This window comes from Danio aesculapii, chromosome 8 (genome assembly GCF_903798145.1).
Source record: "Danio aesculapii chromosome 8, fDanAes4.1, whole genome shotgun sequence".
Lineage (NCBI taxonomy): Eukaryota > Metazoa > Chordata > Actinopteri > Cypriniformes > Danionidae > Danio > Danio aesculapii.
The window spans coordinates 21,221,972-21,234,555 of NC_079442.1; the positions used below are offsets into that span (position 1 = coordinate 21,221,972).

The 12,584-nt window shown below is 34.5% G+C and overlaps 1 protein-coding gene across 1 annotated transcript in view; it reads right to left on the reverse strand.

The window, feature by feature from the left end:
- The window catches only part of hmcn2 (hemicentin 2), a 161,153-nt gene that overhangs the window by 118,640 nt on the left and 29,929 nt on the right, over positions 1-12,584 (reverse strand). Inside the window, exons 6-12 of the mRNA XM_056463400.1 lie at positions 12,127-12,233; positions 11,912-12,032; positions 9,883-10,146; positions 8,735-8,879; positions 6,392-6,513; positions 2,001-2,273; positions 44-185 (exon numbers count right to left, since the gene is read on the reverse strand). Coding sequence (XP_056319375.1) covers positions 44-185; positions 2,001-2,273; positions 6,392-6,513; positions 8,735-8,879; positions 9,883-10,146; positions 11,912-12,032; positions 12,127-12,233 — 1,174 coding nt within the window. The remainder of the gene's footprint in view (positions 1-43; positions 186-2,000; positions 2,274-6,391; positions 6,514-8,734; positions 8,880-9,882; positions 10,147-11,911; positions 12,033-12,126; positions 12,234-12,584) is intronic.

Genomic DNA, 12,584 nt, shown 5'->3' on the forward strand with positions numbered 1-12,584 from the left:
GTAGATGTGTAATGAGGGAAAGGAGGGGGAGATGGTTGACTACCGATGGTGGTTGGACAAAAAGACGTTGCCATGGCTCCAGAAAACCTTTGGAGGAGGAGATCCAGATGCCGAGCAGGAGATGTGGACCTCTGCACCAAGAGAGAAGCTCTGTGTCTGCGGGGAGACAACCACAGATGGGGCCTCTGTAAAGGAAACGGATATAAACTGTGAATCATCCTACACTTAAAGGGATAGTTTAACCAAAAATGATTATATTCTGCCATTATATACCCAACCACATGTTGCTCCAAACCCATATGCTTTTGTTTAATTTTTCATGGGACAAAAATAAGATCTTTAAAAGGGATCTGTACACAGAGCCTTTTCAAACGTTAACAGATTTAAATCTAAATTTAAATGGGATGCTTTAAGATTGCAGAACTAAAAAAAAGAATGCAGATGAATTTAAATTAAATAAAATTACTGAGAATAAATGAAACTTCAATAGCGAGTAGCTCTCATTTTTAACTTGAAAAAAAAAAAAAAACTGGTAATTACAGTTTTTCTCATTTGGTTTGGCCCATTTCTTGAAACAGGAATTACATTCCTAACACTAAATTATTGTTTTGTAAAACAGTCTTACAGTACAGCACAACATTTTAGCTCACTAGCAAAAGCTCATATATTTCCCAAAACTGTTCACTCGTGTGTCAAAACAAAATTTCCTTCTCATTTAAATAGTCAGTGCTCCAAAATCCTTTGTCCCTTTGGCATTGTGTAAGCATTGCAAGTCAAAATGTTTAGTTGTTTTGTCACTATCACAGAGGACCACTGAAATGTCCCTCATGTCCACCTTTCAGTCTTAGCCCAGTTTTTGAAAATGGTTACTTTACTGCTTTTTGTCTTTTGACAGAATGCCATTGTGTATAAAACGAAATAAAATACATTTATAAGATTTATTAAATTTATAAAAAGGATTTTAGTTGAAGAGGAGCCTCCAAAGATTGACATCACACATTGCACTCATACTGCCAAGGAAATTTTAACCATTGTCAATCACACACATGAAGTAATTTCCATACATCAGAATAAAACAAAATATACTGAATTATAAACACACAAACAAAAAACAGTGAAAATTATATGCAGCCTACAGTGATTGATTGGTCATCTGAGATGTGTGAAATTCCTCCTTCGTTAGTCAAGTTCTATTTTCACCTCACTGTCAATTGCTGTAATAAATGTATCAAATGTTCCACGGATTCATATATGGTATTCATGGTCTTACATTCTTGACTAATTTTGACAATTGTGCATGTGATGACTTATACAATGAAATGAGCCAAACCAATAGAGAAAAAACTGTGAAGTAACTTAAAGGGCTCAAGTTCATGAGTAGATGAAACAGATAAATAAAGGTGGATAAGACAGACAGACAGACAGACAGACATACAGACAGACAAAGACAGACAGACGGATATACAGACATAGATAGATAGATAGATAGATAGATAGATAGATAGATAGATAGATAGATAGATAGATAGATAGATAGATAGATAGATAGATAGATAGATAGATAGATAGATAGATAGATAGATAGATAGATAGATAGATAGACAGACAGACAGACAGTCAGACAGACTGGTACAATAGTGAGTAAACAGTTTTTTTATGAACTATTCTCTACTATGACTTGGCACAAAGCCTCTGAGACTGCAAACATGGCAGAATGGATAATGAGGAGTGCACACACTTTAATGGTATAATAATGGTGGCAGTCTGTCAGCACAAGCTCACAGTGAGATACACTTCATCGATTTGCTCGGCTATTTGTCTCCAAACGGAGCCGCCAATCTAAGATCACATTAATCTTGCTTATTCGAAACATGCAGGGCTCAATCTTGCTGGCTGTGTGGAGCTCGTGCTGTGGTTTGGAGGGTGGTAATGGAAAACACATGACGGAGGGGCTCATGAGGCCGCGGGAGCTGAGTGTTTGACCAGGTGCTGCACTATACCTCGGACCACCAGCCAGACGACAGCCTGATTCTCTCCATGGGCGTTTGAGGCTCTGCACTGGTACGGCCCGGCATCCTGGCTGCGAACCCAACTGATCTCCAGAGAGGAATTGGCCAGTACTCTGACCCTTCCTGTGCGGGATGATAAAGCGCTGCCTGTCCGATACCAGGTCAGATTGTGGCGCACAGAGCCTTGAATCTGGCAGGACAGCACTGCCACTGTACCTGGGGATGAGGTGACATTCATAGGTGGACGCAGGACAGGAGGAGGCTCTGAAATTAAGAGAAAATATGATTACGGTCTTTAACACTAGAACAGCCAAGGGGGAAATTAATTTTAAAAAGTTTTCTTATTTACAATACCTGATTATTAAAAATTGTTTATACCTACATAGAGGCATTTAAACGTACAGTATAAGAGTCATAGCCAGTGTTGGGAGCAACATGTTAAAGAAATAATGCATTAGAGTAACATATTGCATTTGAATGTCTAATCAATGTTAATATAAATAGAATAATCTATTACTTTTTGACATAACGTAGTAGTGTAATCAATGTATAGTACCAACAAACCATTTGCCCAAAATTAAACTGTTTTCCACAGAAAAAAATACAGACAGTGAGATAATAAATTGCAGCTACAGTATATATAATAAAGACAATAAAAAAGATTTAATTAAGATTTGTTAATGCTGTAATAATTGTGGGAGTTGCAGTCTTGAGCACAAAAAAATCCTGTTGCTTTCATAATATGGTGCATGAATGTGAATCAGCTTGCCAGGTAAATGCTCCTGTAAAATATTAAATAAAAGCAATACACACAACATATTGTTATGGATTATGGAATAAAATGTCTCTCACCAAAGGAATTTTTTTTTTCCAAAGCAGTCAGCTGTTATACTGTGATATGTTATACTCTTAGCACAATAGTACGCACAAACAAGGCAGCATAACACTGTATATCATTATAAATAATACAAATATTAATTATAAATAAGTGTAAGATAAATTACCAGCATTTAACCAACAAATTTGAGCAATTACCAGCATTACTCAACTGTTTTGGCTCAAACTGCTTTACTTTCATCGAATTGTATCAACAAAACTTAGTTTGGGACCATTTAATGCTTATTTATCAGCATTAGTGATATTCATTGAATCTATGTGCATTTTCGAGGTGCAGTAGGTGATTGTCTTCAGAAACATTTTTGTTGTGCTGGATGAAAGTCTCTTCACATTCCATGTTTAAATGATTAAAGTAAACAATCTAAATGTATTCGTATCTATTTTTATATTCTGAGTAAGGATAAAACTAAAAAATGTTCATCCAATTAAAATTTGTCAGGCCAACAATTCCCATAATTCAGATAAGCAGTACAAACTCTCAGTGTACAAATGTAGATTTGTACACCTGCAGCCGCTCACGCAGATCTGCCATTTGCGCGTGCACACAAGACAGTCACAGTGATAACTTTTTAAAATCCTGAATCGATATCGGAGTTACTTTTGCACGCTGGAGGAAGGATGACACCATGGCTGAAGTACTTATTTTAGGCAGGTAGGTAACACTTTATTTTGATGGTCCTTAACATCTGTTGATACTGCTCCTTCAACAGACATTTAACTAACTATAAGAAACTTTGCAAGTACATGTCAACTTACACTAACTCTAACCACAACCCTAACCCCTTACAGTCTACTTATATTCTAATGAGAATTAGTTGGCATGTAGATGCAATGTAACAAACGGACCATCAAAATAAAGTGTGACAGACAGGTAATGTTATGTTTTAAAACTATATATAACCCTATATTAATTACCATGCTACTTTAAATATTAGCTGAAATAGCATATGACTTAGTAATAAGTGTAATTCCTGCACCCCACCAGCCAAACACTAAGCATACAGTAGTGGCTTTAGGACAAAGCGTGTGAGAGAGCGAGACCAGCAATCCTTGCATGCATGAAATATTGAGTATTATGACAAGTTTTGCTTGTTACACAACTGAATCGTGCTAGATAATACAGTTTTTACATCCGAATTGTAATATTATAAAGTATTATACATTTTCTAACTGCCGTGTTTCAGGAGGCATGGCTTTATACGGCAGGGGAAATCACCTACTGCACTTTTAACTAAAATGAGCTAGTGCTTGTGGATAGATAGATAGATAGATAGATAGATAGATAGATAGATAGATAGATAGATAGATAGATAGATAGATAGATAGATAGATAGATAGATAGATAGATAGATAGATAGATAGATAGATAGATAGATAGATAGATAGATAGATAGATAGATAGATAGATAGATAGATAGATAGATCTCAAACGTAATACATGATCTGAGACAGTAATATTGTAAGGTAGAAGATTATTTTAATATAACAATAACAAGTTAACTTTAAGTGTTAGAAGAGAAATTAAAACATAACACATCTTTTTCAGTTTAATGGTGTTATAGCAGTCAAATACGGGACCTTTGACTGTGACCTATAATTCCTCCACAAAAAGCTTTGCTCATTTACAGTCTCCTTTAATTCTGGAGATTATACCCTCCTCAGCAAACTGAAGCCTTGTTTATACTTTCACATGACCCTCCGCAGACTCTGCATACAGTTCACAACGCTCGAGAGGCTTGACATGTTCCACATTGAACTGCTCTGCACAACGACAGAAGCAGCAGGCAGAAAATATTAGATGAACTGGCTAGAAACAGCTGCGAGGAGTATTTTTTAAAACAATTTTTTTTATGATAACCTAGCCAGGAAAAAAGATTCATGTTCTCAAGCTTCCTTTTTTTTCATGGCAGCTTTATTGTAAATGAATTTTCATATGCTAAAAATCAGGCAAAGCCGCGAAAACACTTGTTTATATATATAGTTATTTGATTGATTTTACAATTCAGTTTACATTATGTCTGTAATTTTTCACAGGTACTTATTTATAATGTGTTTTAAATGCCTACTATCACAATCACCAGCGATCTAAACCTGGCAGATGGCTGGTATACATGCAGATTGCTTGCGGACTACAAATCTGCCATTACATGGACTACAAGTTCCAGTCATGCACCGCTCACACGCACCTGTTCCAGATTCCGCTGATTGCACTCACTCACAGCTGAAGCTGCTCATGAACTGATTACAGGACTATTTAAACAGCACACACACACACACACACACACACACACACACTCACACTCACACTCATGCTTCTTTGCTGAGTCTTGTTATACTGAATTGTGAACATTTCCTTTGCCTTGTCTTGCCATGTTTGACCCTCGCTGTGTTTGATTGTTTGTTCCTGTCTACTGCATGCCTGTTATTTGTTTACGACTCTGGATCTGTATATACCCGTTTGCCCCTGTGTTGACTGTTGCTTGCCTGACTATTCTTAATAAACCTGCAGTTAGATCTGCACTCCGTTGTCAGCTTCCCGTTCACATTACACCTATCTTCCTTTCTTCCACTGATTTATGCATTTAAATAAATAACTTTATATGTATTAATCCATATACAATAGCCTGTTTATTATTTTATAATAACAACTTAAATAAAAAGCTGTATTTTTGAGGTATTTGATGTTTTACATAAAATAAATAAATACATTTGTTTATTTAAAATAAATGTTTTAATATTTAGAAAAAAAATTATCAGATTTTATTTAAGATAAGTATTGCACTCTTATTTAATGCACAAAATCACATTATTTCTATTTACACACAATCATACTGAAACAGTTAACATATTCTACAACTTTTGCCACATGTACCCTCTACTCATACATACAGTTGAAGTTAGAATTATTGGCCCGTCTTTGAATCTTTTTTCCTTTTTCAAATATTTTCCAAATGATGTTTAACAGATTCAGGAAATTTTCACAGTATGTCTGATAAAATTTTTTCTTCCGGAAAAAGTCTTATTTGTTTTATTTCGTCTACAAAAAAAACAAAAAAACATTAGAGATATTTTTTTTCGATAGTCTACAGAACAAACCATCCTCATATAAAAACTTGCCTATTTACCCTAACCTGCTTAGTTAAACTAATTAACCTAGTTAAGCCTTTAAATGTCCATTTACACTGTTTAGAAGTCTTGAAAAATATCTAGCAAAATATTATTTACTGTCATCATGGTAAAGATAAAATAGATCAGTTATTAGAAATAAGTTATTAAAACTATTATGTTTAGAAGTGTGTTGAAAAAAACTTCTCTCCATCAAATAGAAATTGGGGGAAAAAATAAATAGGGGTCTTATAATTCAGGGGAGCTAATAATTCTGACTTTAACTGTACATACATATGAAGTATATACAAGGTTTGAGAGTATGCAAGACTGTGTAGCGTATGGAAATCTGTATGTAAATGTGAATATCCACACAATACCTCTGACAGTGAGTTGCGTGAGAGCTCGTCCCATGCCGGCAGTGCTCCTGGCCACACATTCATAAGCTCCCTCATCATCGCCTGAAGCATGAGGAATTTCCCATGATGCTTTACCTGAAGCCCTTCAATTACAAACAAATTAGCAGGTTTAAGTGATGAGTCTTAAAGTGCAGCCTTTGATCATAAGCATGCATTTAGCCCTACACAGAAACTCACAAGAGTGAGGTCAAGAATGGAAAGAATTACGCACAAAATATAGTGTTACAGATTACAAACGATATGACCATAACAGATGGCGGCAGGTGAAAGGAAGAAATGTAAAAAGATAGTCTGATGTCACTAACAGCTAGCTTGCACAGAATACCTTTCACTTTAAGTCAATGTTATTTCATGTTCAAAACGTAACTCAAAACAGAGTGCCTTCAGTCTTTCATTTTTCAAGATGACTTTCTTTTGTGCAGTTCGACCGCTGCTGTTCATATTCATTCCAATATTGATATGTCAGCGAAAGCTCACAAATCCGTCTTAGGTTCGGTTTGTATTTCGACTATAAATGAATGCTCCGTGTCAGCATGCTGTATCAAACGGAGCAGAAAATCATCTAGCAGATGTTCACTTTAACATCTGCTCCATTATGTTTACCTAAGGTTATATCACTGGAGAGACTGGAGAGAATACCTGCAAAAGTGTTTGTATGTGTTTAGGTTTGTAGAGAAGAGAGCAAAAGAAGTTGATATGAAAGTGAGTAAGAGAAGAGTTTTAGAATTGCAGGATTAGTGTAAATGAGTGTCAGAATTTGTTATATGGCACACAATTAGGCTTTTTAATAACAGACATTTTTCTTTTAGGTGTTTAACCTTCATAAAGTGTAGATTGTCAAGAACAACTGGTTATAATTTTATTTGTTTTACTTTATATTAGTGTTTGCAATTCAAATGCTATTAGATAAATAATTACTCAAACAAATGCTTCACTAAAATGCATATTTTATTCGGTTTATACCAAATTCTAGATCTCTGTTGGACAGTTCAAAAGCACCATTTTACTGTAAGAAGGGCTGCTGCATTATGGAAAACTATTAATCATGACTATTTTGGTCAATACTGAAATCACGATAATTTAAAACGATTATGAGTGGACCATATGACCAAAATTATTTGACTGATTATTTAGAGAACAAACTACAAACTGATCAAGAATACATTTACTTCTGTAAATAAGGTTGTTTTTTTTACACCTAGACATTTTAGAGATCATGCAATTTCACATTCCTTAAAGTCCACAAAATATTTGAAAAGTATAAAAATAACAACAGAATAAAATGTACAGTCTTTACTTAAAGAATTTAACTTGATTTGTTTTATATTAAAGCTACAAAAGTCATTCAGTTAGGGGAAGTGAGTTATTTTGTCTTTTATTGTTTGATTATTAATGATAAAATCAAAGTCGGAAATATAGCCCACTGTCACTATATTTAGCTAGAAGGTGGACTCTTCACAAGGTGGTTAGGACTTATTCAACAGTCATCAGCATCTTAAATGAAATTTTTTATTAAGAAAATGTTGGCACATTTATAAAGCTGTACTTTGTATTATATCATATTTGTATCAAATTACAAAAAAAACTTATTACTGTTTATGCGGGGTTTGCATCTATGGGTGGAACAGAAAATGTCACATTGTTCTCTCCTCTGGCTGCTGGTATCAGTCTCACATGCTTTTTTTTTTTCTGAAAGTTTTGATAATTCCATCTTGAAGTTTTTCTTTTATTATTTGAGCAAATAGAAATGCAAAAAAGAAATAGAAATATATTTCTTGTACTCATTCACTGTGCTCTAAGCCTATCCAGCTATGTTGACTTCAGCTGCTGAGAAACCCAGAGATGTAAAAAGGGTTAATTTTAAAAAAAGTCCTTTGCTGCAAAAATTAACTTTCTGTATAGAATTTACTTACTTCCATGTAAATTTGGTCCTTGCAAAGCAACAATTGTGGAGTGCTTTAAAGATGACAGAATATGATGCAATAATAATTTAGATTATTGCTTTTTTTTTCATAATAATTTGAGACCAAAATTGAAATCAAAGGGAAATTTCAATTTTTTTATATCTCTAATTTTAAGTAAGAATACATACAACTGATGTGCTTCACACATGATACTTTTCATGCTATTATTTTGATTAACATGAATGTCTAATGGTGCTCAAAAAGCACTAAGAAATGGATTTTGTGCCTTTAATGTATTAAAAAATCTAATGGGACATCATATTGTACTAAATTAAAGTGCAAGGTAAAACTGAAATAGAGTAGAGAAAGAGGACTTGAGTAGATGCGAGTAGAGGCTCACTCATAGGTTCTTTCCTCTCCTAATGTGTCTCCGCCTCTGGTGAATCTTAGTTTGTAGGGCAGGTCACTCTCCACAGAGCAGTCAATCACAGCAGGCTGCATGTAGAAACCCCTCAGCACTGTGGGCATCACCACCACTGGAGGCTCTGAAGGGTCATAAAAAGGTTCATAAACAGAAACTGGTTCATCACAGTTGGATTACAAAACAATACATATAAAAGTGTATTTTTTTAACACAATCAGAACAACATAGCTTTCAATCATCACATTGAAGAGTATGATGTCCTTTCTAAGTTGAGTGAATTTTGAAAAGAAATTTACATTCATACAGTGTTTTCCATACATCTTTAAAGCATTCTCCTCTGACCTCTGGCATCAACAAGGCATTTGCGCCCACAGAACTGCCACTCACTAAATATTTTCTTTTTTTTTTGGACCATTCTCTGTAAACCCTAGAGATGGTTGCGTATGAAAATCCCAGTAGATCAGCAGTTTCTGAAATACTCAGACCAGCCCGTCTGGCACCAACAACCATGCCACGTTAAAAGTCACTTAAATCACCTTTCTTCCACCTTTTGATGCTCAGTTTGAACTGCAGTAGATTGTCTTGACCAAGTCTACATGCCTAAATGCATTGAGTTGCATTAACAAGCAGTTAAACAGGTGTACCTAATAAAGTGGCCGGTGAGTAATATATATATATATATATATTTAAACCGTTCAAACTGTTAAAAAAAGTTAACATTTGAATTCCAAAAAATAATTTAAACCACAGTAAACATAAAACTAAACAAATAAATATAAATAAAAACAAATCAAAAATATTATACAGTGTTCAATTGTTTAGTAAAACTAGTGTAGCAAAACACAAAACCCAAATAAAAAATAACTAAAATAAAGCAAAAAATATAGAGTCGAATGGACTTTAAATGCAAGTTAAAAACCTAAATAAATAAATGAAACTAAAACAGAACAGGGAAATTAAAAGGCTTTTATACAGTGCTCAATCAATTCAAAGTTCAAGTCAAATGGGTTTTAAATAAAACAAAATCAAAGTATTTAAAGAGTATTCAAAGTCTTCAACATGTAAATCGAGTCAAGTGGACTCAAAAAAAGAAAAATATGTTAATAAAGAGTTAAAAGGCTCACCTGGGATAATGTTGGTATATGACACACTTGAGAGTCTCTGAAAGTTGTATCCATCGCCATCATTTCCAGACACTCTGAGGAAGAAGCTCTGAGATGGTGTTCGAAACTCTGGGATGCTCCAGATTCCTCCAGAGCCTCCATCACCAGGCAGAGGCACAGGGATGGTGCGCAGCGAGCGGCCCCCAAGAGACACTAACTCCATATTAGTAACCAGACCAGGAGGGTTCAGACCTGAACACTTCAGCATCACATGAGTGGGAACACCTGGAGGAAAACGGGATGTGTTAGATCAAAAATTGTCAGAAAGCTTTAGTGCTGGACAGTCATGATAAATGCTGTCTGATGATTCAATTCTGGCACAAACTAAGTAGATAAATGTGGCTGGAGCAATTTTAAATAAAGAGTTTTATAGATATTTATTATTATTTAAAATTAAATAAATATGTATTTTTAGTATTAATAATTAGGATATTTAGGCCATGAATCCTGTACCCATCTGTGGAAAAAGGGTAAACTAACCATATAAATAAAATAAAATAAAATAAAAAAATAATTATAAATAAAAAAAATAAAAATAAAAAAATAAAAAAATAATAATAAAATTAAATAAAATAATAAATAAAAATAAAATAAATAAATAAAATAAAATAAAATAAAATAAAATAAAATAATATCAAATAAAATAAAATAAAAGTTATTCAGAATTGAAAATATTTTGATTATTAAAAAACTTATTTGTAATATTATCATTAGGACATAAAAGCTCATGCACACTGGGATGATTTTCGCTTATGCTTACCATCAGCATATTTGGAGATGTCTTTTTAAGCATTTATACCCTAGCAATTTTCACTGATGATGAGCCAAGTGAACGTGCAAAACCATTCCTTGATGTTAGATGGAGCTTAATGAAAAACAGAAATACCCTGGTACACAAGATGGTGCTCTGCAACATTACGTTTCTGACACATGTTTGTACAGAATAAGAGGTCGCCCTCACACCTTTTCCTTGGCATTCTTCAGTGGTCTTGCGTCATCGTGTTCTCATGTAACGTCATCATCAGCTGCCAAAGTTCAGTTCCAATACTCAAGACCACAAGAATGGAGGACGCGTGAAACTTCCCGGATGTGTTCTTGAAATCGAGGATGCATGGATGCAGACTTGAGTACCGAACTCGCTCTAGAAGTCCCAGAAGTCATTGCGACTGGCGGTGGGAAGCGCAGCATTTTTCTTAGATTTATTATTAAAGTTCAGAGATATCACTTATTTACCTCAGGAGTTTCCCTAAATGAAACGGTAAAAGTAAACATTACCATGGACATCCTAATAAAGGAATAAACACATTAAATGTGTTTGTTTGCTGAAATTTGCATTAAAATCTGTTTTATTTATATTGTGCAATGTATATTTATAATGTTTTTATGCATAGTATATATATTGAAAGGGGAAAAACAATAAATCGTATGAATGTTGCAATGTTTAAATAATTTTCCATTAAAAAAAAAACGTGTGAACGTCACGTGACCATCAGGAAGAACGCAGCATCTGATTTCTCAAAAGTATGCGTTCTCTGTTCACGTGGTCTCCTGAGTTCGTTCTTCCGAGGACACCTGGCAAGACCGGTCTCCACAAGAACGTAAGTCCGTTCTCTGCGTTCTTGGAATTAAGAAACAGCCCTTGTATATCTATCACATAAGCTTTTCCTCTTCCTCTACCACTATAGCACAAAAACAACTGGTCAAATGTTTGCTCGAAAAAGTTACAAGCCATGAAAGAAAATTAAGTTAACTGAAACTCATCATCAGATACTATTTGATCTGCAAATTCTGTGTGCTCGCCTAGACCATTTTGTGCTTCAACACTACCAAATTACAATTTTCCAGTAGTAGTCTGTAATTTGTAATCTACTTTTTAAAAGTATCTTACCCAACACTGAAGGTGTTAAATTTAAAAAATAAGTGCCAGCAAAAATGGGCCCGTTGTGCACATTCCTTAATTTTTGTACCTATTATACTGATGTAGTAATACCTTTAATAGGTCTCTCTCTGGTCCTGGTGAATTCAGATACAGGTATACTAGAGAAACCAGCCCTGAAGTCCAGGTTGCTCACACCAGTTACTCTAAGTGTGTGTCTCCCACTGCAGCCCACCTAGACATAAGAAAAAACACTTTCAGTCGCTGACCTTTTTCTGAATCATCTGTAGTGTAAATATTAGACACAATTGTAATCTATTCAAAGAAACCTTTAATGTCCATGGTCCAGGTCGAGGGTTCTTCAGGTTGACCACCCGTGCTGAGTTCGGGATGTTGAGCAGTTCTCTTAGACCCTGCCTCTCTCCAACTGTGCGGCCTATATTTATTCAGATTATCATATTTACATGTTAAGTTATGACATATGGAATTCTGATTTAGGATTTATACCCCTTTACATTTGAAATGAGAAAAAACAGTCTAAACAAATCAAATGAAAGCAAATTCTTTTTCTACATCATAATGTAAACTATAGTCCCTGGACTTTCTGTATTGCATAAACAACAATATTTTAATAATTTATAAATGATGAATCACTGTCTGATCATAAGAGATTAGAGAATGGATATAAACATTACGATCATGATTTTCAGTAATATAACAACACACTAAGGCAATGTTAGGGTAGGCTTTTAGACTTTATAGACATAAAAAGCAGATTGTAAGGACT